General features: G+C 43.5%; 1 protein-coding gene across 1 annotated transcript in view; it reads right to left on the minus strand.

Annotated features, from left to right (window-relative positions):
* HEPACAM (hepatic and glial cell adhesion molecule) overlaps positions 1-26,052 on the minus strand; it is a 1,458,998-nt gene that overhangs the window by 1,035,863 nt on the left and 397,083 nt on the right. Inside the window, exon 2 of the mRNA XM_086958859.1 lies at positions 9,995-10,336. Within this exon, the coding sequence (XP_086814985.1) occupies positions 9,995-10,336 (342 nt within the window). The remainder of the gene's footprint in view (positions 1-9,994; positions 10,337-26,052) is intronic.

The following is a 26,052-nucleotide window of genomic DNA, read 5'->3' on the forward strand; positions in this document are numbered from 1 at the left end:
AGGGAGACTCAAGTGCCGCAACAACAATTGTAAGCAATTTAAAAACAATTAGAGCCTATCTCCCGGCTATGATGAACTGCTAACATCCTGAAATGGTAGAAAACACTTCGACATACTTTTTTAGAAACAAAAGGCAGAGAATGACCTTGCAAACCAGTATTTTCTCTCACTCTGCAAGGGTCTAGTCCTTGTAACATCTTAATCTTTTGTTTAACACTTTTCTTGGTATAATTATGTAACAAAATGGTGTAAAAAATCAATAGATTCTTGCCGCACACTGCAAATACTACTACAATTCCAAGTGTACACTGGAGCTTTAGGACGTCTGCCTAAAACTTCATCAGCTAACACCTCTTCTGCATTTCTAGGAACAATTTTCTCTTTCTCAATAGGACAACCATTTCTAACCTCATAAGCACGACCACTGGTGTCAACTGCATGCAACAAATCATTACTCTGGAGATAACTTTCTTCATTAAAAAAAGGCTCAGAACTTGAACTATGTTTCCATTCACCCCAAAAAAACTCACAAAAATTACTTCTGTTAATTAATCCTCTCCACTTACTTTTGGGCTTCATTAAATGGATTCACTTATCTAGTGATGTAACTCTATTGATTACTAAAAGAAAGAGTTTTCTTTTTAATTCCAAAGCGTTCTCAACTACATTTTTATAGCTTTCTTCTTCTTAAAAAATACAGTTTTTTTCTTATATACCTTAATTTCTTTCATTAAATTTGATACAAATCTATTATAAAACATTTTTTTCCTTATTTCTATTAATTTCTTTTTTCTCCTTGTACTATACACAGTTTTGTCTGCACTTGATATTTCATTATTCTTTTCTTTATTAGTAGCTTTTTTTTTCGTTGCTGATACACTAAAGACATTTTTTGGTTTCTGAACACTACTCTTAGTCTTTAGTATTTCCCTCAAAAAAATGTTCCTGCTCTTACCAGGACTTTCTTTCTGTTTGTTAAGACATCTCTCTTCTTGTAAATCTTCTTGGTGAGTTCTGTTCAAATACACACTTTACTTTCGTTGCTTTCTCTTTTGGTCCTTTGTTGGCATGAAGCAGTATTTTTAGTATCTATAAACACACCCTATAATAAAAAAATATATATACCATTACAAAAAAAAATGTCAAATATTCTATTATATTACTTACAAGAACAGAGGGAGGAGTATGAGGACAAACCTCGGAGTATAAAAATAAGAGGACTTACAGCAAACGAACAAGGAGTATGAAGCAAGGAAAATGTAATAAAAAATGAGAGTATAAATAGACAGTAAAATATAACAGAATATAGAAACAGCCGTGGCCCGTGGAGGGAGTTGCGATGGGGCAGGCAGGTGGGGCGGAGATGGGGCAGTGTGAGGAGTGATAAACAACGGAATCTGGGGGCATATTACCAACAAGTAGCGATATTTATCGCTAAATAGGGTTAGCGACGATTTTTTTATTGCTGCCTATTGCTGGATATGTTAGCGGAAAAAACATGTTATTAGCAACGTTTTTCTCCATTGTGATAAAATATCCAGTGATAGCAGCGAAAGGCATGAATATCGTTGAGAATACAGCAATATTCTCGCTTAGAGACGAAATGGTCTTAGCCATGTTATCCACCTCCCATTGGATAACATGGCTAAGAACTGGTCTCGGCAGGTCTTAGTATTTGGAGATATTCGCGCTTAGCACAAATATTTCCAATGCTAAGCCTGCCTTGCTAATAGGTGATAGCGACGTTAGCAACTGCTTTCAGTCGCTAACTGGTTGGGTACGCCCACTTTGCTAGTCATTAGCGATAAACATCACTGACATGCAAAGCGGGTACGAAACTGCTCGCTATCGTCTAAAAGCTTTTGCTAACATCAGTTAACGACAGGTTGCTATTAGGGCGATAGAATTATCAACGCTTAACGGCTGAAAACGGATGCTAAATTGGTGATAATTGGCTATCGCCCCCTTGGTAATATGCCCCCTGGATCATTGCAGGTAAGTAAACAATTAAATTATTAAAATGAATTTCGGGATATATTATCAACAAGAGGCGATAGATTATTGTGTTTTTATTGGCAGGAAAATGCTGATAAAGCGACGATAATGAGCTTGATAATATGCTCTTGAGAATTCCCATACCAGCCCAGGTTAACACTAGAACTTGGGCTTCTGTAGCAATTTACAAGAAGCTATTATTAAGCCCATTTTCGCCATTTTATTGGCAGTTTCCTGTCCATAAAATGTCGATAATTTAACACTGGTCCTTAATAATATGCCTGTCAGTGCCATATTATCAGTAAAGGGCGATACATTATCGCCGCTTTTACCAGCAAGAAACTGCCACTAAAGTGGCGATAATGGTCTCGATAATATATCCTTGTGAATTTCCATAGAAGCCCAGGTTAACACCATAACCTGGGTTTCTATGGAAATTCATAAGGATATATTATCGAGAGCATTATCACTGGTTTACCAGCAGTTTCCTGTTGATAAATGCGGCGATAATGTATCGTCCATTATTGATAATATGGCCCATAATCACTTAATGTACAGAGGCACAAAATGATATTAAAGAAAAAAACATAACAGCATGCATTATAGCAAAACACATTTACTACTATAAAATGTTTAACAACGGATGAATATAGGAGCATATTATCAATACAGACGATAACATTATCAACACTTTATCAGCAGTTTCCTGCCTATAAAGTGGCGATAATTGTATCACCGAGTCTTGATAATATACCCCATAATTTATTAATGTACAAATATATACCGCACACACGTACTCCCATACAACTTTTCAACTCCCCTTTCAAATTGAATTCTAGATTAACAAGAATACCACTCACACAGTGGATATTCTTCTATAAAATCTCTAGAGTACAGTGTTTGCAGCAAAACCTTCAAATTGAACATTTTCCCTCTCATTTTACGCATACATACATGTAAATAACCAATTGAAATCCTGTTCGCCTTAATTCAAAAGAAAACACACATTTCTATTGGTTTAACATTCCAAAGCTTTCAAACTAATAGAACTTTCAACCCTTCCCCATTCTAGAATCTGCCAGTTACCATAGAAACACTTCAGGGAACACCTAACTCAGCACACAGGTGAAAAGTTCATCATACATTGTTGCAAATTAAAACAGCAAGTGTGCTTGACTGGAGAATATACCAGCTTATCTTATGTAACGTTCTTTTTTATCACTTTTTCTTAACCAATAAAAATAAGGCTTTTAAAAAACAGAAACATGGAACCTAGTTTTTGGTAAAATGTTGTCAAACGACAAATGATTTCTTTTCTTTTTTTGAAAACTGCATGTTGTCCACCATTTTAGAAAAATCTTACTTTTAAAACTAGCATTTCATTTACAGACGTCATCAGAGTGCATCTAGACCTCTCTTCAAAATGCTTACAGTGTGGATTGTGGGACACAGCTATATTTTCTGGAGTCAAAGGTATGCACAACAGAAAATAATTTACAAGGACCTAGGTTTACCATATTTAGACATTAAATGGTTTGGACAGAGAGGATTAAAGTTTTATTAATTGATGCCATTGGTAAAATCCTTTCTGCATCTCCAACACCCTGACCTCATAATTGTACACAGTGGTGGCAATGACCTTGGCACTTTGACTGGGGTAGCGCTGGAAATGCTCAGGAAGGACACCTTTGCCCAATTTATGACACTGTTCCTGAAAACTGTCTTTGTATATTAGAATATATGCCAAAGGCAGAGATGGAAGAGGTCCAACCACTATTGTCCACAGTTTGAAAAAGCTAGGAAACATGTGAATACATCTGTTTCTGCCTTCCTCCGAGACTACGGAATGGGGTCCATTTACAACAATAATCTGCATTTCAATATGCATGGCATCTATAGGAGAGATGGTGTACCTTTTACAGATGAGGGGAACAGAGTGTTTCTCATAAACTTAAGACTCTGCATCGGTACTTACTTGTAGGTACTAAAATCTTGCAATAAACGCAATGGCTCCTTTTAGAGCCACACATAAACAAATACACTTCATAAATATCTAAAATTATTTTTAGTTTTCGAGCTTTCGTACGCTTACGTGACGACTTTCAACATTACAGCTGTACGTCATCCATACTTGGTTGGTACCCGTACAATAAATACAAATAAATCTACCACCCCCTGAGCAACACTATAGGTTCAGAATGTTTCTATCGTGCCCCTTTTCCTTATTTGTCAACTTTGTTTTACTGTTTCTTTGTGACTCGGCTGCCGTGACAAATAAGATGGCTTGCAACACTTCCTGGTTTGGAGTATTGACAGCCAATCAGCATGCAGCTCCTGCTCGTAATTGTACATATTTCTGTACACGTACGCTGCAATATTTCATAATTAAAAAAAAAAATAGAGCCTAAACATGCATGAACGACCCCCTAACCACGCGTGATCGTCACCACGAGGCCATTAGCATGCATTTCGGGTCATATTATCAACAAAACGAGATGGATTATTGCCGCTTTATCTGCACTTTCCTGCTGATAAAAACGGGGATAATGTGTTGTCTTTTGTTGATATCGCGTTTTGTTGATAATATGGCCCGAAATTCGTTTTATTAATGTAATTGTTTAGTTACCTGCAATTATGCAGATTCCGTTGTTTATCACCCCTCACCCTGCCCCTCCCACACCCGTCCTGCCTGACCCATCGCAAGACCCTGCACCGGCCACGGCTGAAAGACGCGGTTGCGATCTAGTCATTTACCACAGAGTTGTGGGGAATCGTTGGTGAGGCGCGCGCTCACTAACGAGTGCGCACTTCTTTGGTGTGTAGTTAGCAAGACCAGGATTTCTTAGCTCTGTGGTCGTTTACGCTGGAGGTAATTTCCGGGCTAGTGTATTTTGACGTGGCTGAAACCGTTCGAAGTTGTGAGGGAAATAAAGTAGTCTCTTCACAACAATCAAAGATGGAGGTGAGACATCAGAGCCAGCACAATCTAGGCTTCTGGTGACCCTTCCCCGCAAGTGGTGAAACTAGTGGTGCGTGCATGCGCGCGCAGCGTTAAAAAGTGCTGTGAACGTCACACGCGCCTGTGCGCATTCTGGCAAGCTGGTCGCCGCTTTGAGAGCACTTCTCAAAGCTCCCCAAAATATCTCTCTGAGCAGCGCATGCGTGCTGACTCAGCGAGACCTAAACAGATGCCCCCAACACAGGGCCAGATTAAATCTATTTGTACTAGAAAAGCCCAGAAGGGGTTCTAAAGGCTGTATGAGGTCAAAAGTCAATAGTTTAAAAAAACCTGGTGATACGCCTGATGCAAGTTGAGTGTTAAAAGTTCTGCTGCTCCATCAAAGAGTGAAATTCGTTCATTCACTTTAGACAAGGGGTGCTTGTCAATGATAATGCTGAAGTTCAGTGTTCTGAGGTCCAAACATAAGTGAACGCTTTTATCTCTGTTCTTGAGAGAACGGGGGCGAAACTCACTCACAGAGGATTCACCCTCCTCGATGATTCATCTACACAGCAAAACTTTGATCGGTTTTTGTAGGCCTTCCTTACGCACAAAAGGACACTTATTAGTTTTTGTTTTAATGGAATTAAGCATTGCTTAAGTTTGAGCCTATGTCTAATTCCTTCTACTCACCCAAACTTCCCTAGAATGTATTAGGAAATTAATTTCTAATCATGGACCCCAAATCTTTTTACCTATTGGTTAGTACCGGATCCATACCCTTCAGATGCAACACAATCTGCAATGGTCTCTCCTACTCAGTTGACATAATCTTTAGAATGCAACATAGATGTAGTTAGGTCACTGATGATATTTAGGAATGTTTAATATGTAGTGGGCATTGTTGAGAGTGGTCTGGGCCGATGAATGTTTGACTGTATCGGTCAGTTACTCCGTGGGTCATGGCAAGGTTGGTCACAAGCTTTGCTGGTAAGAATAAACTTAACAAACAAACTAGTTCTATGTGTGTCCAGCATTTATTCACAACCTCGTTTAGCGACAAGTTGGCCAGGCAGCCCTGCAGATTAATCTTGATGACCATAGAACTTCTGATGATATACTTCTGATGCAGTTGCAGCTTGCAGAGGTAAGCGGGGTGGGGAGGTGAGATGGGCGGGAGCAGAGCGGAGTGGGGTAGTGGAATTCAATATATATCCGGATAGTGAAAAGTAAATAAATAAAACCACTTACTTGGTGATGCAGCGAGTGAAGGGTAAGTGGTTAATTTATTTACTTTTCACTATCCCTTCATATGTCAAATTCCCCACCCTGCCCTGCCCACCATGCCTCACCACATTACTGCATTTACCTGTACGAGCCGCCACTGTTCTGATGACCAAAAGAACTGATAATAATGCTTTTTCCTCCTGTCAGTGTTTTTCCTCCTGAGGACACCAAGCACCGGGCCCAATTCATAATCTATTGTTACTCAACTTAGTTTTTTCATGCTCCCTTGGAATCCTCCAATAGAATGGGATGATTGGGTTGAATTTTTTTAAAAACATTTTACAAATTTTAGATGGAGCGGCTATCACTCCAGTTTGAAAACACACACTTCTTTTGGGGTCGTTGGGCAAAGAAGGTCAACATGCATTTAAAAAGATACCCCGATTCACTTATAACAAAGGGAATTAAATTAATTATGAGTACAGAGGAACAAAACAGTGATTACAGACGCTCTTTCCAAAACCAATAAATATTGTAATGTCTTGTCATCATGGATACATTTCAGTTTGAAATGATGAGGGGTAGTTATCCCAGGACAAAGCTGCTTCATTTGTTGATTTGTGATGTAAGTATGAAATCGAAGAGGTGAGGTGTTTCTGATATTCCTGGTAGGAGATTCATAAATGTGAGGGATCAGGTAAAAGTTAAGCCAGAAGGGGGATGATGGGGTGTATCTAAGTTGAAGAGCCCATATAAAGTGGAAAAGTTAGGAAGAAATTGGATAAAACTGGAGAATGGTCAGCCTTTGAATGCGAGGAGTGTCGTGTTATTTCAATGGAGTGGGAAAGGTCAATTTAAGGCTTCTAGGGAGGATGAGGAATGCAGTATGTGGTTGTTGATGATGGACAGTGAGTTCCTTAACCAAGAGAGTGGGAAAGGTCCATTTAAGGCTTCTAGGGAGGATGAGGAATGCAGTATGTGGTTGTTGATAATGGACAGTGAGTTCCTTAACCAAGAGAGTGGTAATGAAAGCAGAGGTAAGGTGAGAGTAGATGGTGCGACTGAGATCCTAGGCCTGGGTGGTGAACTCCACTCCATTTGCGGAGTTTGTGAAGTTTTTCACACTCTGTGCTCCACGGAGCAAGAGAAGTTCTACAAAACTATGTTCCTTAGACCAGAGTTTTTTCTTTGCTCGCACTCACCAACATGAAGTTGGCGAGCGAGGAAAATCACCTCCCGGCGTGAATTCTCAACACGGGCGGTTGAATTTCGCAATGCTGGCGGTCGTGTATGGTTGTGACCTCTTGCATTGAGAAAACTTCCATTCACATTTAAAAAGCTGCAGTTCGAGTAGAAAATCTGTTGCAGTGTAGTTTTTGTGTTTTGGTATATTTAGATGGGGTCATGTGTTTTTGGGGTGTGAATACTTGGTATGATGTTATCGTATTTATGATGTCTTTGGGAAAGAAGGGGACGTAAGTACTAGGTTCCTTTGAATGTATCAGCGCAGATGATGAGGTTTAGGATTGTTTACTATGTATTAGGCATTGTTGGGAGTATTCTGGGCTGGGTAATTTTTGGATGTATTGGTCAGTTACTCTGTGGGCCTGGCTAAGTTGGTCACAAGGTTTGATGTTAAGAATAAGCTCAACTAACAAACAAGTGCTAGGTGTTTTCATGATTTATTCACAACAGTAGAGTTTCATGGTAGCTATTCTGACTTTGAATTTTGCTTTAGCAGTGAACTATTAATTAAAGTCAATGGTGCATCCATCAAAAGAAACCTCTTTAATATATGGAGTGTACAGGGCACCAATGTGTCATGTAAATAAACAGGCAAAAACCTTTTGAGTGATAATGGTATAGGGTGGCCCAGAGTCAGCCGTTACATTCAACCCAACACCTGTATCGTGTACATGGAGGTTCATCAACTTTCCTTTTCTGTGGTTATTTTATTCTCTTACAACCAAAACAATATTTTTGCATTTACTGTAATTTTTCAACTTTTGTTAGGCTTCAGAGTTTGTGCTTTCTGAAGCTTGTCCTACTCTAGGTCTTGTAATGTTTTAAACATCCTCACATACAAGGCAAAGTGACCCATGTGTACACAGTTATCGCACTCTTTCCATGATGCTTTATAATTGTGATGAGATGCTTTCAGGAGCACACTACCAATTGTAAGCAAGACAAATTAGCTTCACTTTTCTTTAACCTTGTGTGCTTGGGCTTGATTGCCTGTTAGCTTTGTGTAAGGTCTAGTCTTTGTATTCTTCGCACAACCTTAACACTGATTATTCAGTTCTCTATGCTAACTGAATGGCTTCCTCTAGAGTAGTATCTCCTTTGACCCAAAACTGGATGCTCTTGCTCTTCGTTTTGATCATCATCTGGTCACATATAATTTTGTTGGTTGACTGCTAAATTACAAGTTGTAGACAAACCCCTTAGAGTGGTGATGAACTCATCAAATTATTATTCTTCTTTCTGCCTTTTTGTATAGAAGTGATATCATTCAAGAGTGATGCTTATCGTTGGCTTGAACGGCTCTCTAAACGGTGTAGATCTTCATCCAAATCATTCTATTCATCTTCTCCCTCTAGTGCTTCTACCGTAGGTAGGGTTTGGAAAATGTCTTGACCTTCAGACCGTACACAGTGTAAAAATGTTTCCTTGAACTGTTCCACTGATATTCTACTGACATCAATAGCTACCAGACTGTTTGGAATTCTTCCTTCCAGTGTTTACAGTGTCCTGGGAGTTCTCTATTATTTTGTAAAAAATTTTGAGGTGCATCAAATTGCATATTGAGATATGAGTAGGGAAAGAAGTTATATTAATTTTTCAATAAAGAACGAGGAGGTGTACCTACACAGCAAGAGTAATAAAAAGCAAGTAGAGGCTGTATACTTATTAGTCTAACATGCTGGGAGGATGTAATTGAAATAATAAGCATGGACAGATTCCTCAAAAGTAGTAAATGCGTAATTTAAAAGAAAAGAAAATATTTATTTATTTATAATTCCCCAACACCGAAGACTGTTTGAGTCTTACTCCACATTGTACTCTATAAGGAAATTCCCACAGTGGGGCACCAGGTACAGTGAAGAAAATTGTGCACAAAATGGTGTCTGACCTGATTAGAGGCTTGGAATGCCAGCAATGGTGCTCATTTGAGAGGAGAACCGAACATAAATGTCTCCTAAGATGAGGAGACAAGCAGAGAGGTGGAACTACTGTGCTCCACACCCTGGGGAGGGATTCATAGTGATGCAGTGGTGGTAGATCATTTGAAGTGTGCGACAGACATGCACACTGGCTGCTAAAGGTAGATGGTTCAGGAAGGTCGCACGAGCAGCCTGTAGAGGAACTCACTGGTGGTAACATTATAGGTGAGTTGGGGGTTCCACAAGTTGCAGTGGCACTGAAGAAACACAGCCTCACAATGGTGCCTAGGATGATTAGAGAAACAGGGCTCCAATTGTTTTCTGCCACTGAGAAACCAAGAAGTATGGCTCAACAAGCTTATTCATCAATAACACTTGAGGGCACATCAGTACTCTAAAAACAATTGAAAAATGTCCCTTTAGAACAACCCACTCTTGAAGGGTTCTAACAGTCAAACCACGGGGACAAGGAAAGGGAGGGGGGAGTGAGAAAGCGTAAAACGAAGAGGAGGATGGTAACAATCAATTATAAAAGAGTCTAATTTACATTGTCAGTGGATAACCCGAAACATTATAGTGAATTTGACTCTTCTAACCTAAGAAGTTGAATACTTCTGCACACCTTTGTCCTCTAAAAAACCCTGTAGTTAACCCTCATAGCACTTACTGTCCGCAGTGAGGTTGATGATCTTCTCCCCTGTGAAAGTGTCATCGGTGATAGATATCTCTACCTCATACATGCCTTCGTCAGAGAGCTGAAGGTTATGAATCAGCAGGGACCCATTGTCGAAGATTTGAATTCGGTCTCTGTATTCCAGGCGGAGGTTCCCAATGACTTCTGCACCAATGGACTGTACCACAGTGATTGGTTTGTCACGCTTAAGCTTCCATTTTACCACTGGTTTATCAACACTGGAACTTGTATATTTCACTGACAGCATTGTGGGTTTACCAACTGTACCATGGATCAACACGACCGGGCTCGAAATATTAACAGCCTCCACCACATCTAGGAAAAAAACAATTTCACACTATTATTTTTTGTCTCACATACAACTCAATTAATACCTACTTGTTGTCTGTTCTACCTAGCACTGCTTGCCTACCTCAATCTCTCCCTCCAAGTGACAGGTTTCAACAAAAGATACGTCTGATATAGGCCCTGGTAAGAGATGGTAGTACATGCAGTACAATACCGTGACTTATTTCCAAAGAAAACCAATATGGACGTCCCAGCATTTCTATTACTACCACTGCAGCTGAATATCATTCTTGTCACACTATTCACCCTGCTGTGAATACAATATGTGCCCAATATGTCATTTGATAGTCTAGTGTTACTTCCCCTTGCCTCCTCAGTGATTCCCTGGCTTCAAGATATGGAACGTGGAAGAGAGTGGATCGACTCAAAGGGAAAAGGAGCAGACTGAAGTGAATGGGCAAAGTGGAGGCGAAGCAGTCAGACTGAAAAGAAGGCAGGATTGAGTGATAGTAGATATGCTAAGGAGAAGATGGCAGACACTGGAGCAGAACAAGCAAATAGGGATCATGGGGTACTATGGGGAGAAGAAGGCAGGTTGAGGGAAAAACCTGCAGATTTGGGGATAGATTAGGCAGACTCGGGTAAAACCAGGCAGACTTGAAGGAAGGGGAACAGATAGAATGGAAGAAAAAGGCAGGCAGACTTGAGAATAAAATGAGCAAGCTGGGCAGAAAGCAAGCGGTCTGGAGGAGAACACGCAGATTTGAGTGGAAAACTGGCAGATCTAGGGAAAGAATGCTGAGTTTAGAGAACAAAGGCCAAACTGGGACAAAGTAGACAGACTCCGTAAGGTAGTGGGAAAAGCAGGCAGACTTGAGGTAGTACACACAAACTGGGGAAAGCAGGCAGGCTAAAGGGAAAGCGAGAGCATCTGAAGAGAGAATGGGCACTCTGTGGGGAAAAGATAGATGATTTTGTGTTCTGGAAGTTTGCAGCTTGGTTGCAATAATGGGTTGAGAATGTTTGCCGGCAGTGATGTTCTGAGTGGCAGATAGGGGCTGAGGGTATGCAAAGAGGCTTTGAGGGTTTCTTAGATGGTATTCCACCCAAATATCAACTCCGGAATTTGTGCTACTAGAATATTATGGGCAAAATATCATGAAGATAATTATATAGAAGTAAGTATAGGGTTACTTGACTCCACACAATGGATATATCATCAAAGTATATAAATATGGTGTTTAAAATATTAAATCTATACTTATCTGTCGAAAAATCGAGTATTATGCAGTGAGGCTGGTTAGGTTTTACTATGTGATACTCTCGCATTACCCAAATATAGGTCCTTCAGATTCACAATAATCAATACTTAGCTTAGTCCTGGTAGTATGTCAAAGAGTAGTCAGGCTTTTGTAGAGGTACATGTGTTAATCATTTCAGAGTACTAATATGGGCAATAAGGAATTGCCATGACTCGAAAGAAATTTGACACCTGTTTATAAAAATAAAGCATATTTTTCTATAAATGTAGACACCAAAATGGAAATAAATAGTAAAGTATAACCAGTGCTATGGATTTAAGAATGAAAAATAAATCAGTGCATTTCACTACTGCAAAACTTTAACATTGCAGTCAATAGGAAAAGCACTATTGACAATCAGTCACTTGCAGCTCCAGTTGCTGAAACCCACTGGGGGTAAGGTGATGCGGATCCTAGGACAAAGCCACAACAGTCAGTTCAATTTTGCCTGGCTCAAGAAGATCTGGTGCAGAGTTGTCTTGGTTGTCATTGGTGCTGAAGGGGGAGCTGCGGGGAGCTGGTTTTACTGACTGGGCATGCTGGTGAGGAAACGGATGCAAACAGTCAAGAACATGGCCACTGAGGTGGTGGTCGGTTAAAGGTGCTGTAAAGTTCCTTAGAGTTACAGCGTCGAATAAAGATGGTGGCTGCAGGATTGGACACCAAGAGGCCTTAGCAGTGGTAAGGTCAGCGAGAAGATACTTTGACGACCAGAGGACCGTGGGGAAATGGTAGCCACCTGAAACTTGCTGGACAGTGATTCTTTGGTTCCAGGAACATGCTTTTACGTGTGGGCTGCAGGGAACCAGTGCCACTAGTACAAAGGATTCTGGAGTTGCCTTTGTCTCTCAAAGGGGTCCCTCTGCCTGGGGCAACCAGTCTCTGGTCCAGGCCGAGTCGCAGTCGTGAAGTTGCAGGGTGGTTGCCACAAGTGCAGGCTATCGCGCCTTTGCTTTGTGCGGGTCCTAAAGTCTCAGGTTTGGGTCTATTTTTCGTCCTTTGTTGCAGTCATCACAGACTTGAGGTTCTGCTGCCAAGGGTACCCCTTAAATCTTAGATTTAGGGGCGATAGGGGTATGGGTTCAAGTAGCCAATGGTATACTAGCCCAGAGGCCAATCCAACCCTGAGTTGACCACATTCTGTGTCTGTCATCTTTTCTACCCAGAGTCCTCTATTCTGCCACTTTTAAAAATGGCAGAAAAGTTCCTTGGCTGTACAGACCATGTAGCCAAACCTGTAGATGTGGCTAGCCTTCTGGAGGTGTACACCTCTTGACTATTTAATTTTCCCAATGAGCAGCAGCCGAGCCAGGGGTAGGTAGCACGCTTCCTGCGGCGACGGTTAACCGTGGCACAACACTTTTGTAGTGCGGCTACACCATTGCTCATGGAGCTTTTGCCCAACATTATTTGCTGTCGGTGTGTCTATCGATTGGAGCCAGGTATACCATGTACTCTAATAAATCGGGGTTAATACGGCTTTAGGTAACACATGTACTTCTGACCATCCTCCCCATGAGTAATTTAGTTTTAACGTTACACTTTTCATGGTCCTGATGAATTGCCCTCGATCTTTTTTGACATATTCATGGCAAGAAACATGTTGAACAACACTTGTATTTAGAGCCAACGTGGACCATTATATCCTCCCTGGCCTCTACCTGTTTTAAGTATAACAGAGGGTTCCATAAATTAAACATTTGTCTTACTAACACCACAAGTTGATCTTAATCCACCATCCTACCCATTTACAACACTTTCACAAAGCACCTCACAATTCATGAAGGCAGCATAAAAGAACTTAAGCAAAGGTCCCCCATACTATGATGAAGCATGACACCCCTTGGGGTGTGTAAAGGCTCTTGCTCCTAAAGTATCAGATTCCGCGACTTGATCTCTCATGTTTCTCTGACCTCTTCCATTATAGGATCTGTACACCTCTAGCTATACTTACATTCCGGGGGCGTGCGTGCAGGACCTTAAACGGCCTTTTGTGCCTCCTATTATGTATTTATGTATTTCATTTTCCCACCTCCCAGGTGCAAATGTGCCTGTAGATGGGGGAAGGCTGTTTCCTTTTTTGGAAGTCATCCTGCTGGCATATCAGAGTTGATGCATGCTTTCAAGTTCACCGTCTTGATGTGCCACTTCACTAGTCCTCCTGTCAGGGAGGAAGTTGGTACCTACTTCACAGACAGGCCTTTATTTCTGACTCCTGGGAGTGTTCACACCTCCTGGTGGGGGGTTAGATTCCTGTCCTGGTGGCAGCAGCAAAGGCACAGGGAATGTTGGGGCAACGGGGTAGGCAACCTCTAGGGTAGCCAAATGGGTGCATGTCACATCAAACCTGACATGAGAATCATGTCAAGGGTGACGAGAGAACTGATACCAAACAGAACATATTTCAGTTGGACCCTAATAAAGCTGCCAACCTCAGGGTTGCTTAGGTACCAGTCCATGTTATCATATAACCCCTGATCAGTTATAGCAGCCCTTAATGGAAAGTGGCTACTATAGAGACATATAGCTTGCACTTGTATGTCTATAGCTTTAATATAATGCACCCTGCCTTCTGGGCTCAGGAAGCCTACCTTAGGGGTAGCTTGTATATATTAAAAATAGTGCTTTGCCATTCAGGCAAAGTTGAATTGGATCAGTTTGCAATGTTCCTGCAGTTAATGGTGAGAGACCTGCTGTCATCTGTTTAGTTGAGTCACTCAGAGCAGAACAAACAGTGCTTCAGACCCTGGTGGCCCATTTTACACGTAGGCTATAGTTACCCTTGGCACCATTTACTAGGGACTTATGAGAGGGTTGAACTCTTTGCCAATTGGAGCTAAAAATACTTAAATTGCTTTTAGTTGTCCAAATGGGGACAGAAAGTGGGGAGAAACATGTAAAAATATTCTTTTTCCTACATTATTATATTAGCCACAATATTCTTTTAGTATGATGTATTGTAATCAATATTTCAACATACCGTCTTTTTACAGTTGACATAAGGAGTGAGCTCTTTCAAGTGTCTATTCACAAAGCTGCTTGTTGAATGAACACTTTGCAGACATTTACTTCAAGTAAGAGCAGGTAAAGTAACAGTCGCGGGAGCGAGTTACAGTTACTTGAGATAAATCTAACTGGTGAATTTCAGTGGTTTTTAGAGTTTAAAAATGAACATTTCAACTAATGTTGCCAGTAACTAATGTTACTTTAACCTTTGGGTTTTTTCAGTGAATATATATGGATATATGGTAGTTATAGTTAGGACCAAAGTTTTCATAGGAAAAGCCTTTTTTGTTTTGTCAATAACTTTGCCACTGATTAAAATATCTGCACAGAATTTCCACAAAACTTCCCCTTTTTGGTCCAGCTGCTGTGATGAAAGTGGGGGCCGAGAAAAAAGAAAGTTCCCAAAAAGCTTTTTCCTCCTATTATGTCTATGGGGATTTTTCATTTTTGAACATGACTACAGTCCGAATGGAAATATACCAAATTTGGTAAAAAGGGAGATGTTGGTCGAGAAACTTTACTTTTTGTGATTTGATATTAATTTGTTAAGTAGTTTTATAGATATCTAACTTAAAAAAAGATAGATATGTGGGGATACGAGTCTGTGCAGTGGATTCGCGGATCCTATTAAAATTTGATGGGCTGTCAACACTTTAGCCAGGAAGTGTTGGCAGCCATCTTGGGACTTAGCTTGAAGCTAAGCCCCAGAAAAAAAGTAAAACATAAAGATATGGGGCAGAGTAGAAATACCCTGACCCCCCAATATGGACAGGGTCCCCTGAGGACCCAGCCTGGGGTAAAAAACATGTTTTAAACATTTTGCTGCAGATTCACAGCTGGACCTGCGCACCCAAGGCAAAATAAACAAAAATTACCTGCAGGCTTCCATATTTCATTTACTACAGGCCCATGGGTGGGCCAGGTCCCAGGGGCATTATAAAAATGTAGTAAGGGCACACACAGCCCCCCTCCCTTAAAATGTAAAAAATAGAAAAAAACTCTTGCAAGTTGCCAGAAGCCATGCCCCCTTCACCACTACTCTGCAAATGCACCTTGTGGTGCAGTGGTGGTTGGAGGACAAATTCCCTATAGATGCTGAGCGTCCTTGGGGTTCAGGAACCCCTTCTGTTACCTCCATTTGGTCTGAGACAGCTGGATTGCTGAGAGGACTTGAAGGCCATGCCCCCTTTCTTCACCACTCTGCAAATACGCCTCCTGAGATGTTTTTGGTTGGCAAATAAATTCCACTTTACTCCTGAGGGCCTCTGGAGTAAAGTGGACTACTTCCCCAACCAGTAGTGTGCCAGGAGGTGAGTTTGCAGAGTGCTGGAGAAAGGGGATGTCGCCTCTGTAGTCCTCTCAGCAATCCAGCTGTTAGGAATGTATTGGAGGTAATAGAAGGGTTTGCTTTCCTCAAAGGACCCTAAGCATCCAAGGGGGCTTCATTCTCCAAGGAGCAGTGTGCCAGGAGGCGAGTTTGCAGAGTTGTAAAGAAAGGGGATATGGCCACCGAAACACCTTTCAGCAAACCCACTATGTGAGACTTACTGGAGTTAACAGGAGGGATAGTCTGCACCCAAGGACCCCTGGAGCCGAGGGGACTTCATCCTCCCATTAGTAGTGTACCAAGAGGTTCATTTGAAGAGTGTGGAGAAGGGGACCATGGCTTCCAACATCCTCACACCAATCATGCTGAGTGGAACTTACTGGAGAAAACAGGAGGGGTAATTGGCCCACAGGGACATACTTGGGGGCCAACTACCCCTCCTGTAACCTCCAGGAAACCTGTCACAGCAGGTTGCTAAGATGTCTTTATAGGTCATGCCCTCTTTCTCCACCACTCTGCAAACGCAGCTCATGGTGCACTACTGGTTGGGAGATAAAGTCCACTTTACACCTGAGGGACCTTCTGGGCCAAGAAGCACTTCTGGTACCTTCCGTATGTCCTAAACAGTGGGATTCCTGAGAGGTGGTCAGAGGCCTAGTCATCTATTTCTACCAGTCTGCAAACATAAGTGCTAGTTACAAAACTGTGGTAATTCACAGGAAAAAACAAAGAATACAGGGACATTATAGTAAGAAATGTAATTTAAAAAGACCTTAGAAATTCACTGAAAAAAAAGGTTACAGGGTCGTTATAGTTAGGCTCAGGTGTCACTTGCACTAAACCAGAGAAATACAGCCATTATAGTTAGCAAGCTAATTATAATTGGCACCCCCTCAAATACACTGCTTATGACTTCACATATTATGTCACTCATGACATGATCAGTGGCATCACTGATGACATCACTGATGACATTTCAAATGGCATCACTGATGAAATCATCCACAAAATCTCTGACACACCCACTCACTCACCCATATAATCTTTCATACACCCACTACAACTAAACTACCATTCCCAAATGCATACCAGTACTTACACAGTCACTCACCGAATCATAGATCATCACCCACATCCACTCACTCGCCCATACAGCCACTCATATACCCACTTACTCACTAATATAGCCACTGAAATATCCACTAATATACCCATTCAACCACTCACACACTGAGTCAGTCACCCATAGAGCTACTCACACATCTACTCACTCACCCATACAGGCAATCCAAAGCTACTAACTCACCCATACAGTTACACACACACTCACTTACTTCCCTCACCCACACAGCCTTTCACTCACTCACTCAGTCACACATACAGTCAATCATATATCTCGTCATTCACCTATATCGCCTTTCACACACACAGTTAATCACCCATATAACATTGACACATGCACTCACTCACTGACACAGCCACACACTCAGTCACCCATACAGATCCACACATGTACTCACTAATCCATACAGCTACTGATTCACCCACTCACTCATCACCCACCCACACAGAAACTCAGACACCCATAGAGGTACTCATACAACCAATCAATCACTGATACAGAAACTCATGTACCAACTCACACGCCAATATAGCCACTTAGACTCCAACTGACAGACAGATACATACATTTGTACAACCTGACACTCACCCATACATTCACTGAGACATCTAATCACTCACTTATACAGTTAGTCACACACCCCCTTATTCATCTAACCAGGCACTCATACAAGCACTGATTCACCAATACACCATGGTATATTGATGACATAATTGGTGTCATTTGAGATGTCATCAAAAATGTTAACACTGACCATGTCATGAGTGACATAAGATGTGAGGTCATACGCAGTGCCTTGCGGGCATGCAAGTTATAGTTAGCTCACTACCTATAACAGTTGAACTTCTCTAGTTTTGTACGAGTGACACCTGAGACACATAGCAAACATATGTTCCATATTGGTGTCAGTACTGTTACAATGTGGGCATGAAATCCTTTCTTGCTTACCACATTAGGTGATTCTAGCCGGGGTATAGTACATTAAGAACAACGTTTTGTAATGTTGTGCCTGTAGTCCGGCCGAGCACAATGCAGTCTGTCCAAGTTCCAAAGTATCATAAACTGTGCCCAGATTCTATTCCCATTTGACCCCATGTTTCTCTAGATCATCTTGGCTGAACTTGATCAGTTTCGAGTAAATATACCTAATAGTACATCCTGCATCGGAACAAACCACATCCACAACACTAATATGGTGAAGCCATTCAAACCTCACTTTTTTCCGGCTAGAAAACTTCGGACTTGCAGGTATTTAAAGAAATCCCTTGTATGTATTCAAAATCTTGTTTGGATATCGCTAAATGATAGAAGTCCCGGTGTGTCCATAAGATCCCCTATCACTCAGATACATGCTTCCTTCCATCTTGCCATAATGTTATCCCTGAAGATACCTGGAAGCATCAGGTTTTTAAAGAGTTGTATATAATAATTCAGTCTACTAGGCCCCATTTGTCAAGGCTATCCAGATCTGGAAAGCTTTGAGTAGGGTTTTGAATCTCACTTTTCAGTAGTAGCATCACCACCGCTCGTAGGGGGAATCTCAGCCCTTGGACTGTCCTGCTGTTCTTTGCGCCTGGAGGCGCCGCCACCTTCCTGCGCACCCAGAGGCGCATAAAGGCAACCGCGGTTCCCGCTTCGTGGGACCCGCATCACCACCGCACGTAGGGGGAATCTCAGCCCCCAGACTGCCCTGCTGTTCTTTGCGCCTGGAGGATCCATCACCTTCCTGCGTGCCCGGAGGGGTATAAAGGCCACAACGGCTCCCGCTTTGCGGAATGCATGCTGGCATGACCAGGTAAAGCCTTGCCCATCATCGACAGGAAGAGGCAGGGCAGGGCCACCCCCCTTTCATCGTACAGCTGGTGTGAGCATTTCTTTTTACGGATATATCTTATCCTGAAAAGGTACTGTGTGTAATTATCCCTCGGCTTTGCTGTGTCTGAACACACTGTAGCTGTTTACTTTTTCATCGGAACTCCACCTTTTAGGCTTAATCTGTATCTGCTGTTATTGACATTCAAACATTGGTGACATTTTTAAATTTCTTGTGGAAGAGCAATTATTTGGGATTTGCCCAACTTATTTCTGTTGAACTACGGGGAAACGAAAAACTATGTAGGGCACAGAGGCAGTTATTAACACTAATAGTGGAGTGGGCAAGAGGAAAAAGGCTAGGAAAAATCTGAAGCACTCAGCTGGTAACTGTGTCATAGACAGAATTGATACTCTCATCAGTGAGTGTGAGGATATCCTAGCCACAGAACACTCATTACCATGTCCTAATGGCCATTCTTCTCCTACCCACGCCAGCCAGCCATATTCAAAAATTATCCCCGCAATGTTCCAGAAACATCTTGGAAAGGGTAATCCCGATAGTGGTAGTATCATATCAGTTGTTCAAGCAAAAGAACATGGATATGGGCAGGTGGAGGACACTAATATCCCAGAGTCTTCCGCCGGTACTCTCTAGTATGTACTCCAACGTATAGTCCCCTGTTCAAATTGGTTTGCTTTGTTGGCCACTCTCGACCCCAACACAAATAGAGATTAACAGTTTATAAGCCCAGAACCAATACAACCACATGCACAAGACAGTGAAGACCAACAACCTTCTATTTCGCAGGATATTTCCCTAACTGTTAATTAACTTAAGTCCGAAATAATAACTTTAAGACAGATGATGGAAGATCTCACTGTGTTGGGTAAACTTTTATTGCCACTAGTTCCAATCTGCCAACAGCAAGTAAACGATCAGCTTCATTTTAATCATATTAATCAAAAAAAGGAATCACCACACAAATTGCTTCCATCTGGAAAGATTAAATCAAATGGAGCCGCTATTCTCTGTTAATCAATCAATCAATCACTGCATTTACAAAGCGTGCTACATTCCCCTGAGGGTCTCAAGGCGCTGGGGGGAAGGGGGGGGGGGGCGCTACTGATCGAAGAGCCAGGTCTTGAGGAGTTTTCTGAAGGCCAGCAGGTCCTGAGTCTGTCGTAGGCTGGCGGGGAGAGAGTTCCAGGTCTGGGCAGCGAGGTAGGAGAAGGATCTGCCGCCGGCTGTGGTTTTACGGATACAGGGCACTGTGGCGAGGGCGAGGTTGGCTGAGCGGAGGTTTCGGGTGGGGGTGTGGAAGCTGAAACGGTTGTTGAGGTATGTGGGTCTGGCATTGCGTAGGGCCTTGTGTGCGTGGATGAGGAGTTTGAAGGTGATCCTCATGTTGACGGGGAGCCAGTGCAGGCCTCTCAGGTGGGGTGTGATGTGGCTGTGTCGGAGGACGTCGAGGATCAGTCGTGCCAAGACGTTCTGGAATTGTTGAAGTCGTCTCAGGAGCTTGGCTGTTGTTCCTGAGTAGAGGGCGTTCCCATAGTCGAGTCTGCTGGTGATGAGGGCCTGGGTGACGGTTTTTCTCGTGTCGGGTGGGATCCATTTGAAGATCCAGTGGAGCATGCGGAGGGTGTTGAAGCAGGACGCGGAGACGGCGTTGACTTGCCTGGTCATGGATAGAGTGGAGTCGAGGATGACCCCCAGGTTGCGTGTGCGGTCTGTGGGTTCCGGGGCTGTGCCTAGCAATCTGGGCCACCAAGAGTCGTCCCAGGCTGATGGGGTGGGTTCGAGAATGAGGACCTCCTTCTTGTCTGAGGTCAGCTTCAGTCTGCTGTCCTTCATCCAGTCGGCTAAGGCCTTCATTCCTCTGTGGAGGTTGGCTTTGGCGTTGTGGGGGTCTTCGGTGAGGGATATGATCAGCTGGGTGTCGTCGGCATAGGAGATAATGTTGAGGTTATGTTGTCGTGCCACGTGGGCGAGCGGTGCAATGTAGATATTGAACAGCGTCGGGCTGAGGGAGGATCCCTGTGGGACGCCGCAGATGATCTCGGTGGAATTCAAGCGGAAGGGTGAGAGGCGGACGCTCTGGGTTCTGCCAGGGAGGAAGGAAGTGGTCCAGGCCAGGGCCTTCTCTTGAATTCCGACGTCATGGAGGCGTGCTGATAGGGTGCGGTGGCAGACTGTATCAAAGCCTGCTGATAGGTCCAGGAGGAGGAGGGCGGCTGTTTCTCTGTTGTCCATCAGGATCCTGATGTCGTCAGTGGCGGTGATGAGGGCGTCTCGGTGCTGTGGTTGCTGCAAAAGCCGGATTGAGATTAAGCGTGGGCGTAAAATCTGTTTCGTTCGTGGAATTTGCAGATTTTTGGCAAATTTGCGGTCCGCGAATCGCGCAAATTTGCCCAAAAATCCGCAAATTTGCAAGCTGCAAATTATTTTGCTTGGTCGCGCTTGAAAAATACAATATCGCGCGCACAGCGTTGACTTACCGTGATTCTGAGTCCGCTGAGTTGTTTTTCTCCCGATTTGCGTGTGCTGTGCCATTTTCGATCTTGTTGTGTGATCGCGCGAGAGTTTTTTGAATGCAATTACGTCATCGCGGCTCGCCATCTTGCACAGCGAGAGTTTGACAATGCGAGTACGTCATAAGGGCCCGCGATTACTCATTGCGGGAGTAAACAATGCCGAACATGTAGATGCGGCGCGCAGTTGACTTCCGGCGGGAGATTTGAACAGCTCGCTTTCCCGAAATTGCATAAATTGCAATTCTGCACAAGAAATCCACTGCAGGAAGCATAAACCTTCTGAAAATGATGATTTTGATCAGAATAACTCCTCAGATTGACATTTGGTTGGACTTTTTGGCGCAAGGAGTCCATTTTTGGGGGGGTGGGAGGAAGGAAGTGCCCCAGAGTCTCCAACTTCCTGTTCCTGTCCAGTAGGCTCCTCCCAGTACTTTGTCCATGTCCTGGTCACTTTTGATTTGGATCTGGAGCTGGAAGGATTACTTTTTGTGGCTGCTGCTGGATATTTGTATTTGAGGACTTTTTGGACTTTGGAGTTTGGATCACTTTTGGACTTGAGATTTTACAAGTAAGTTGGTGTTGTTTGATTGCGGCATTGCAGTTGCTGCAACTACAGTTTTGAAACTTTTTTCACAACTTAAAAAAAATATATATTGTGGGTAGCCACAGTATCCAGTAGGCCCAGGGTCAGTCATGGGTGCATGATACAACTGTTTATGTGATTTTTTTTAACTTAATTCTCATTTCTGTCATGGAATTTTAGCTCACTGTTATATGATGATTTTTGTTTTAATTTTGGGGTGCCTGTAAAGCCTCACTAGCCAGTAGGCCCAGGGGTAGTGAGTGGTGCATGGACCAAGTCTTTCTGTGGGGTGTCTTGAATGTAAACATCATTGAGGGCATGGATGGCATTGGATTGTGGTGATTTTTGTGTGTTTTTTTTTACTTTTTGGGGTGTTGTTAGGGCCTGCCCATGTGGGTGGGGCCATTTTGAGGCCTGGTCCAGGCAGGGCCTGGCCATGTGATGGGGGTCAAGGGGCCATTTTAAAGCCAGGCAGTGTGCTCAGGCCTGCATCCAGTTTGCCTTGCTTTCAACCATTATGCCCAGGGGTACTCAGTGGTGCATGGAACTAGTCTTTCTGTGGGGTGTCTTGAATGTAAACATCATTGAGGGCATGGATGGCATGGGATTGTGGTGATTTTTGTGTGTTTTTCGATTTTTTGGGGTGTTGTTGGGGCCTGGCCATGTGGGTGGAGGCCATTTTGAGGCCTGGTCCAAGCAGGGCCTGGCCATGTGGTGGGGGTCAAGGGGCCATTTTGAAGCCAGGCAGTGTGCTCAGGCCTGCACCCAGTTTGCCTTGCTTTCAACCATTATGCCCAGGGGTACTTAGTGGTGCATGGACCTAGTCTTTCTGTGGGGTGTCTTGAATTTAAACATCATTGAGGGCATGAATGGCATTGGATTGTGGTGATTTCTGTGTGTTTTCGACTTTTTGGGGTGTGTAACTGATCTTCCTCTGGCTTCCATTGCTTTTAGGTACACAAGAGAACCACCAGTGCCAGGAAGAAGTCCTGCCGCGGTGTGTGCAGCACAAAGTCACATGACGTCATGTGTGGCCACAGACAAGACAACTCTGCAACTCGTGCAACTGCTGCCTGCTGTTCTGACATCTGAAGAAGATGGGCCCAAAGGTGGCCAGAGCGCCTCAGCGAAAAAAGTTGCCAGTGCCACTGCCAGTAAGAAGGAGCAGAAGAAGCAAGTGGCACCACCTACCAAGGAGACTGGTGTGCCCACCAACAACTTTTTTGGGGAAAAGAAAAACTATGCCTGCAGCAGCACCGGTGTCCGCCGGGGACCAAGCTGGAAGCAGCACCTCCGCTTCATTGGGCTCAGTGCCACCACGCCAAGTTAGGTCCAAGACCATGAGTGCTGCTGAGGCACCCACTTTTATTTCTCAATCACCATCGACCAGTGATGTTGGCTCATCACAAGAAAGTACCATCCAAACAACACCGGGTGTAACTCAGCTGACGAGTGTTCAACAACCACAGCTGCAACGACAACCACAGGTGCAACTAGTACAAGCGCAAGTACATGGGCAAGGAGAGGCTCAAGTAGAGGCACAAGGAGAGGAGCAAGTAGAGGCGCAAAGAGAGGCGTAAGGCGAGGCGCAAGTAGAGCCGCAAGGAGAGGCGCAAGGAGAGGCGCATGGACAGGTGCATGGAGAGGTGCAACTAGAGGTTCATGGAGCGGCACAACTGCCTACAACGCTTGTTCCTCCAGAAGTAGGGGCACATCAGGAAATTGATATTCAAGCGGGGGTATCATCATCCGAGGAAGCCACTCCTCCTGATGATGATCCATTGCCTTCCAGATCCCCAGCAAGAAAAAGGTCAAGGAGGGCTACTACTACTACTACAAATTCTTCTTCAAGCCCCCTTCATTCTGATGACCTTGATCGTGATGGGAACCCAGCAATGCAGTCTGAGAGTGAGTCACGCCATGAGCCGACAAAGGTAGCAAAGCCTAAATGGAAGGTTCCCATAAGGCTTCGAGTTATGGGTGATGACGACGAACAAGAACTGGTGTCTCCTGCTGCTGATGAACAGTCTGACGATGACCCAGTCATCACAGTCGTCACTCCAGCCCCAGCGGGCATGCAGCAGACAGACATTTTCACCCTATTTCACCAACACGACCTACAGCTTCCATATTTTTTAGTCAGAAGGGCCGGCAGGGACCTCAATCCAGCTCGACCTCAAGTAGTGGTGCTGAAAGTGAACAACAGAAACAAATTCAGCCACGCCCATCCTCCACTTCATCTGGCATTGAAAGTCAAAGTAGCACCTCCACCAGCAGACATTTCCAGTCCCCAGTTTAGGACTTCTTTACTGTTAGCCAAAGTGCGGAAAACATGGTCTTTTGTTTGATTTGTAAAACATTAGTTAGTCGGGGTAAGCTTGGTACCAACTATGGTACCGGAGGCCAGAGAGGTCATCTCAAAAACACCACATTATCCAGTGGGAGGCGCACCTAGGTAAGATCGAGGAAGCCAAAAGAAAAACAAATCCAAATGTATTCATTGAAATTGCATCTGATGATGACGAGGGGCTGATCGTGCAGGGAGGAAGTGAAGAAGCGACAGCCATTTTTTCTGGTACACCCAGTTCCCCTGGCAGCAGCACTGCAGTGGTATCGCCCACACCCTCTACCCCTGCAACATGTATGAGGCACACTAAAAGTCTGGGAGAGAAACCAATGCGAAAAAGTACATCACTGGGCCCAACTGGTTAGAAGAAGTCATCATCATCATCATCACGTAAAATGGTCCAGCCCACCATTAGCAGAATGTTTGGTCGGAGGCACCATTTGAACGCAACCACCCAACGGTACGTCTGTATAATGCAAAGCTGGCTAAAATGCTAGCGCTGGACCTTCTCCCTTTTTCTTTTGTGGAAGGGGTGGGTTTTCTAGAATTTGTGGCAACAGTCTGCCCTAAATGGAAGATTCCTAGCCGGTCCTATTTTGCCAGACATGCGGTTCCAGCACTACATCAAGATGTGCTGGAGGTGATTGGGGCAGCTTTGCAGAAGAGTGCTGTTCACGCTACCCACTTGACAACAGACATGTGGACCAGTTGCCAAGCCCTTGATTACATGTGCATCACTGCACACTGGGTCTCTTTTGCAGGGGTTAGAGACAAAACAAATGCAGGTGTTGACCCGGACACACTTTTTCAAGCTACTCGGAAACATGCAACATTAGCCATGTTTGCCATGGAGAAAACTCATACTGCACCTAACCTTTTGGAGAAGTTTGATAGAAAGGTCTCTGAATGGCTGCATCCAAGAAATCACATAGTTGGTTATGTTTCCATAGATAATGGCAGTAATATAGTTAGGGCCATGCAGCAAGCTGGCTATTTCAGAGTGCCGTGTTTGGCGCACAGTATTAACATCGTGGTGCAAGATTTCTTGAAAAATGAAAACACAAACAGCAAGTTACTGACCACCTGCCGAAGAATCTGCACACATTTCAGCCATTCTTTTAAGGCCCGGAAGCAGCTGAGGAGCATTCAACATGAATGTAGACTGCCAGTCAAAGGACTCATCAAGGAGGTGGCAACACGTTGGAACTCAAGCTTCTACATGCTTGAGCGTCTGTCTGAGCAGTGCATGGTAATCAATGAGTATGTATTTCAACAGGGTTCTACTATGAAAGCCATGAGGCTAGAGTTGGAGGAATGGAGGCTCGTTGCAAGCCTGACACGCATGCTTCGTCCTTTTGAGGTCTTCACACGTGAAGTCAGAAGGGAGGACTGTTCTTTGGGCAAAGATATTCCATTGTTGGTCATGCTAGAGCACCAACTGAAGGCGGTGTCTTCAACGTTCAGAGATGATGCTGAAAAGCAAGACGCATATCAGTTGGCGGAGAGGTTATTAAGCCGCCTAGTTGACAATGAAAGGCTTAAATACATACATACAGAACAACAATACATTTGTGCCACTATTCTGGATCCACGGTACAAAACGGTAGTGGCCAGCAAAGCATTCATTCCTTTTGATGAAGCAGATGTTTCAAAGTGCAAACATTGACTAGCTGTGTCAGCCACTCGGTTCGAAAAAGATCAGCAGA

This window comes from Lissotriton vulgaris, chromosome 2_1, assembly GCF_964263255.1.
Source record: "Lissotriton vulgaris chromosome 2_1, aLisVul1.2, whole genome shotgun sequence".
NCBI lineage: Eukaryota > Metazoa > Chordata > Amphibia > Caudata > Salamandridae > Lissotriton > Lissotriton vulgaris.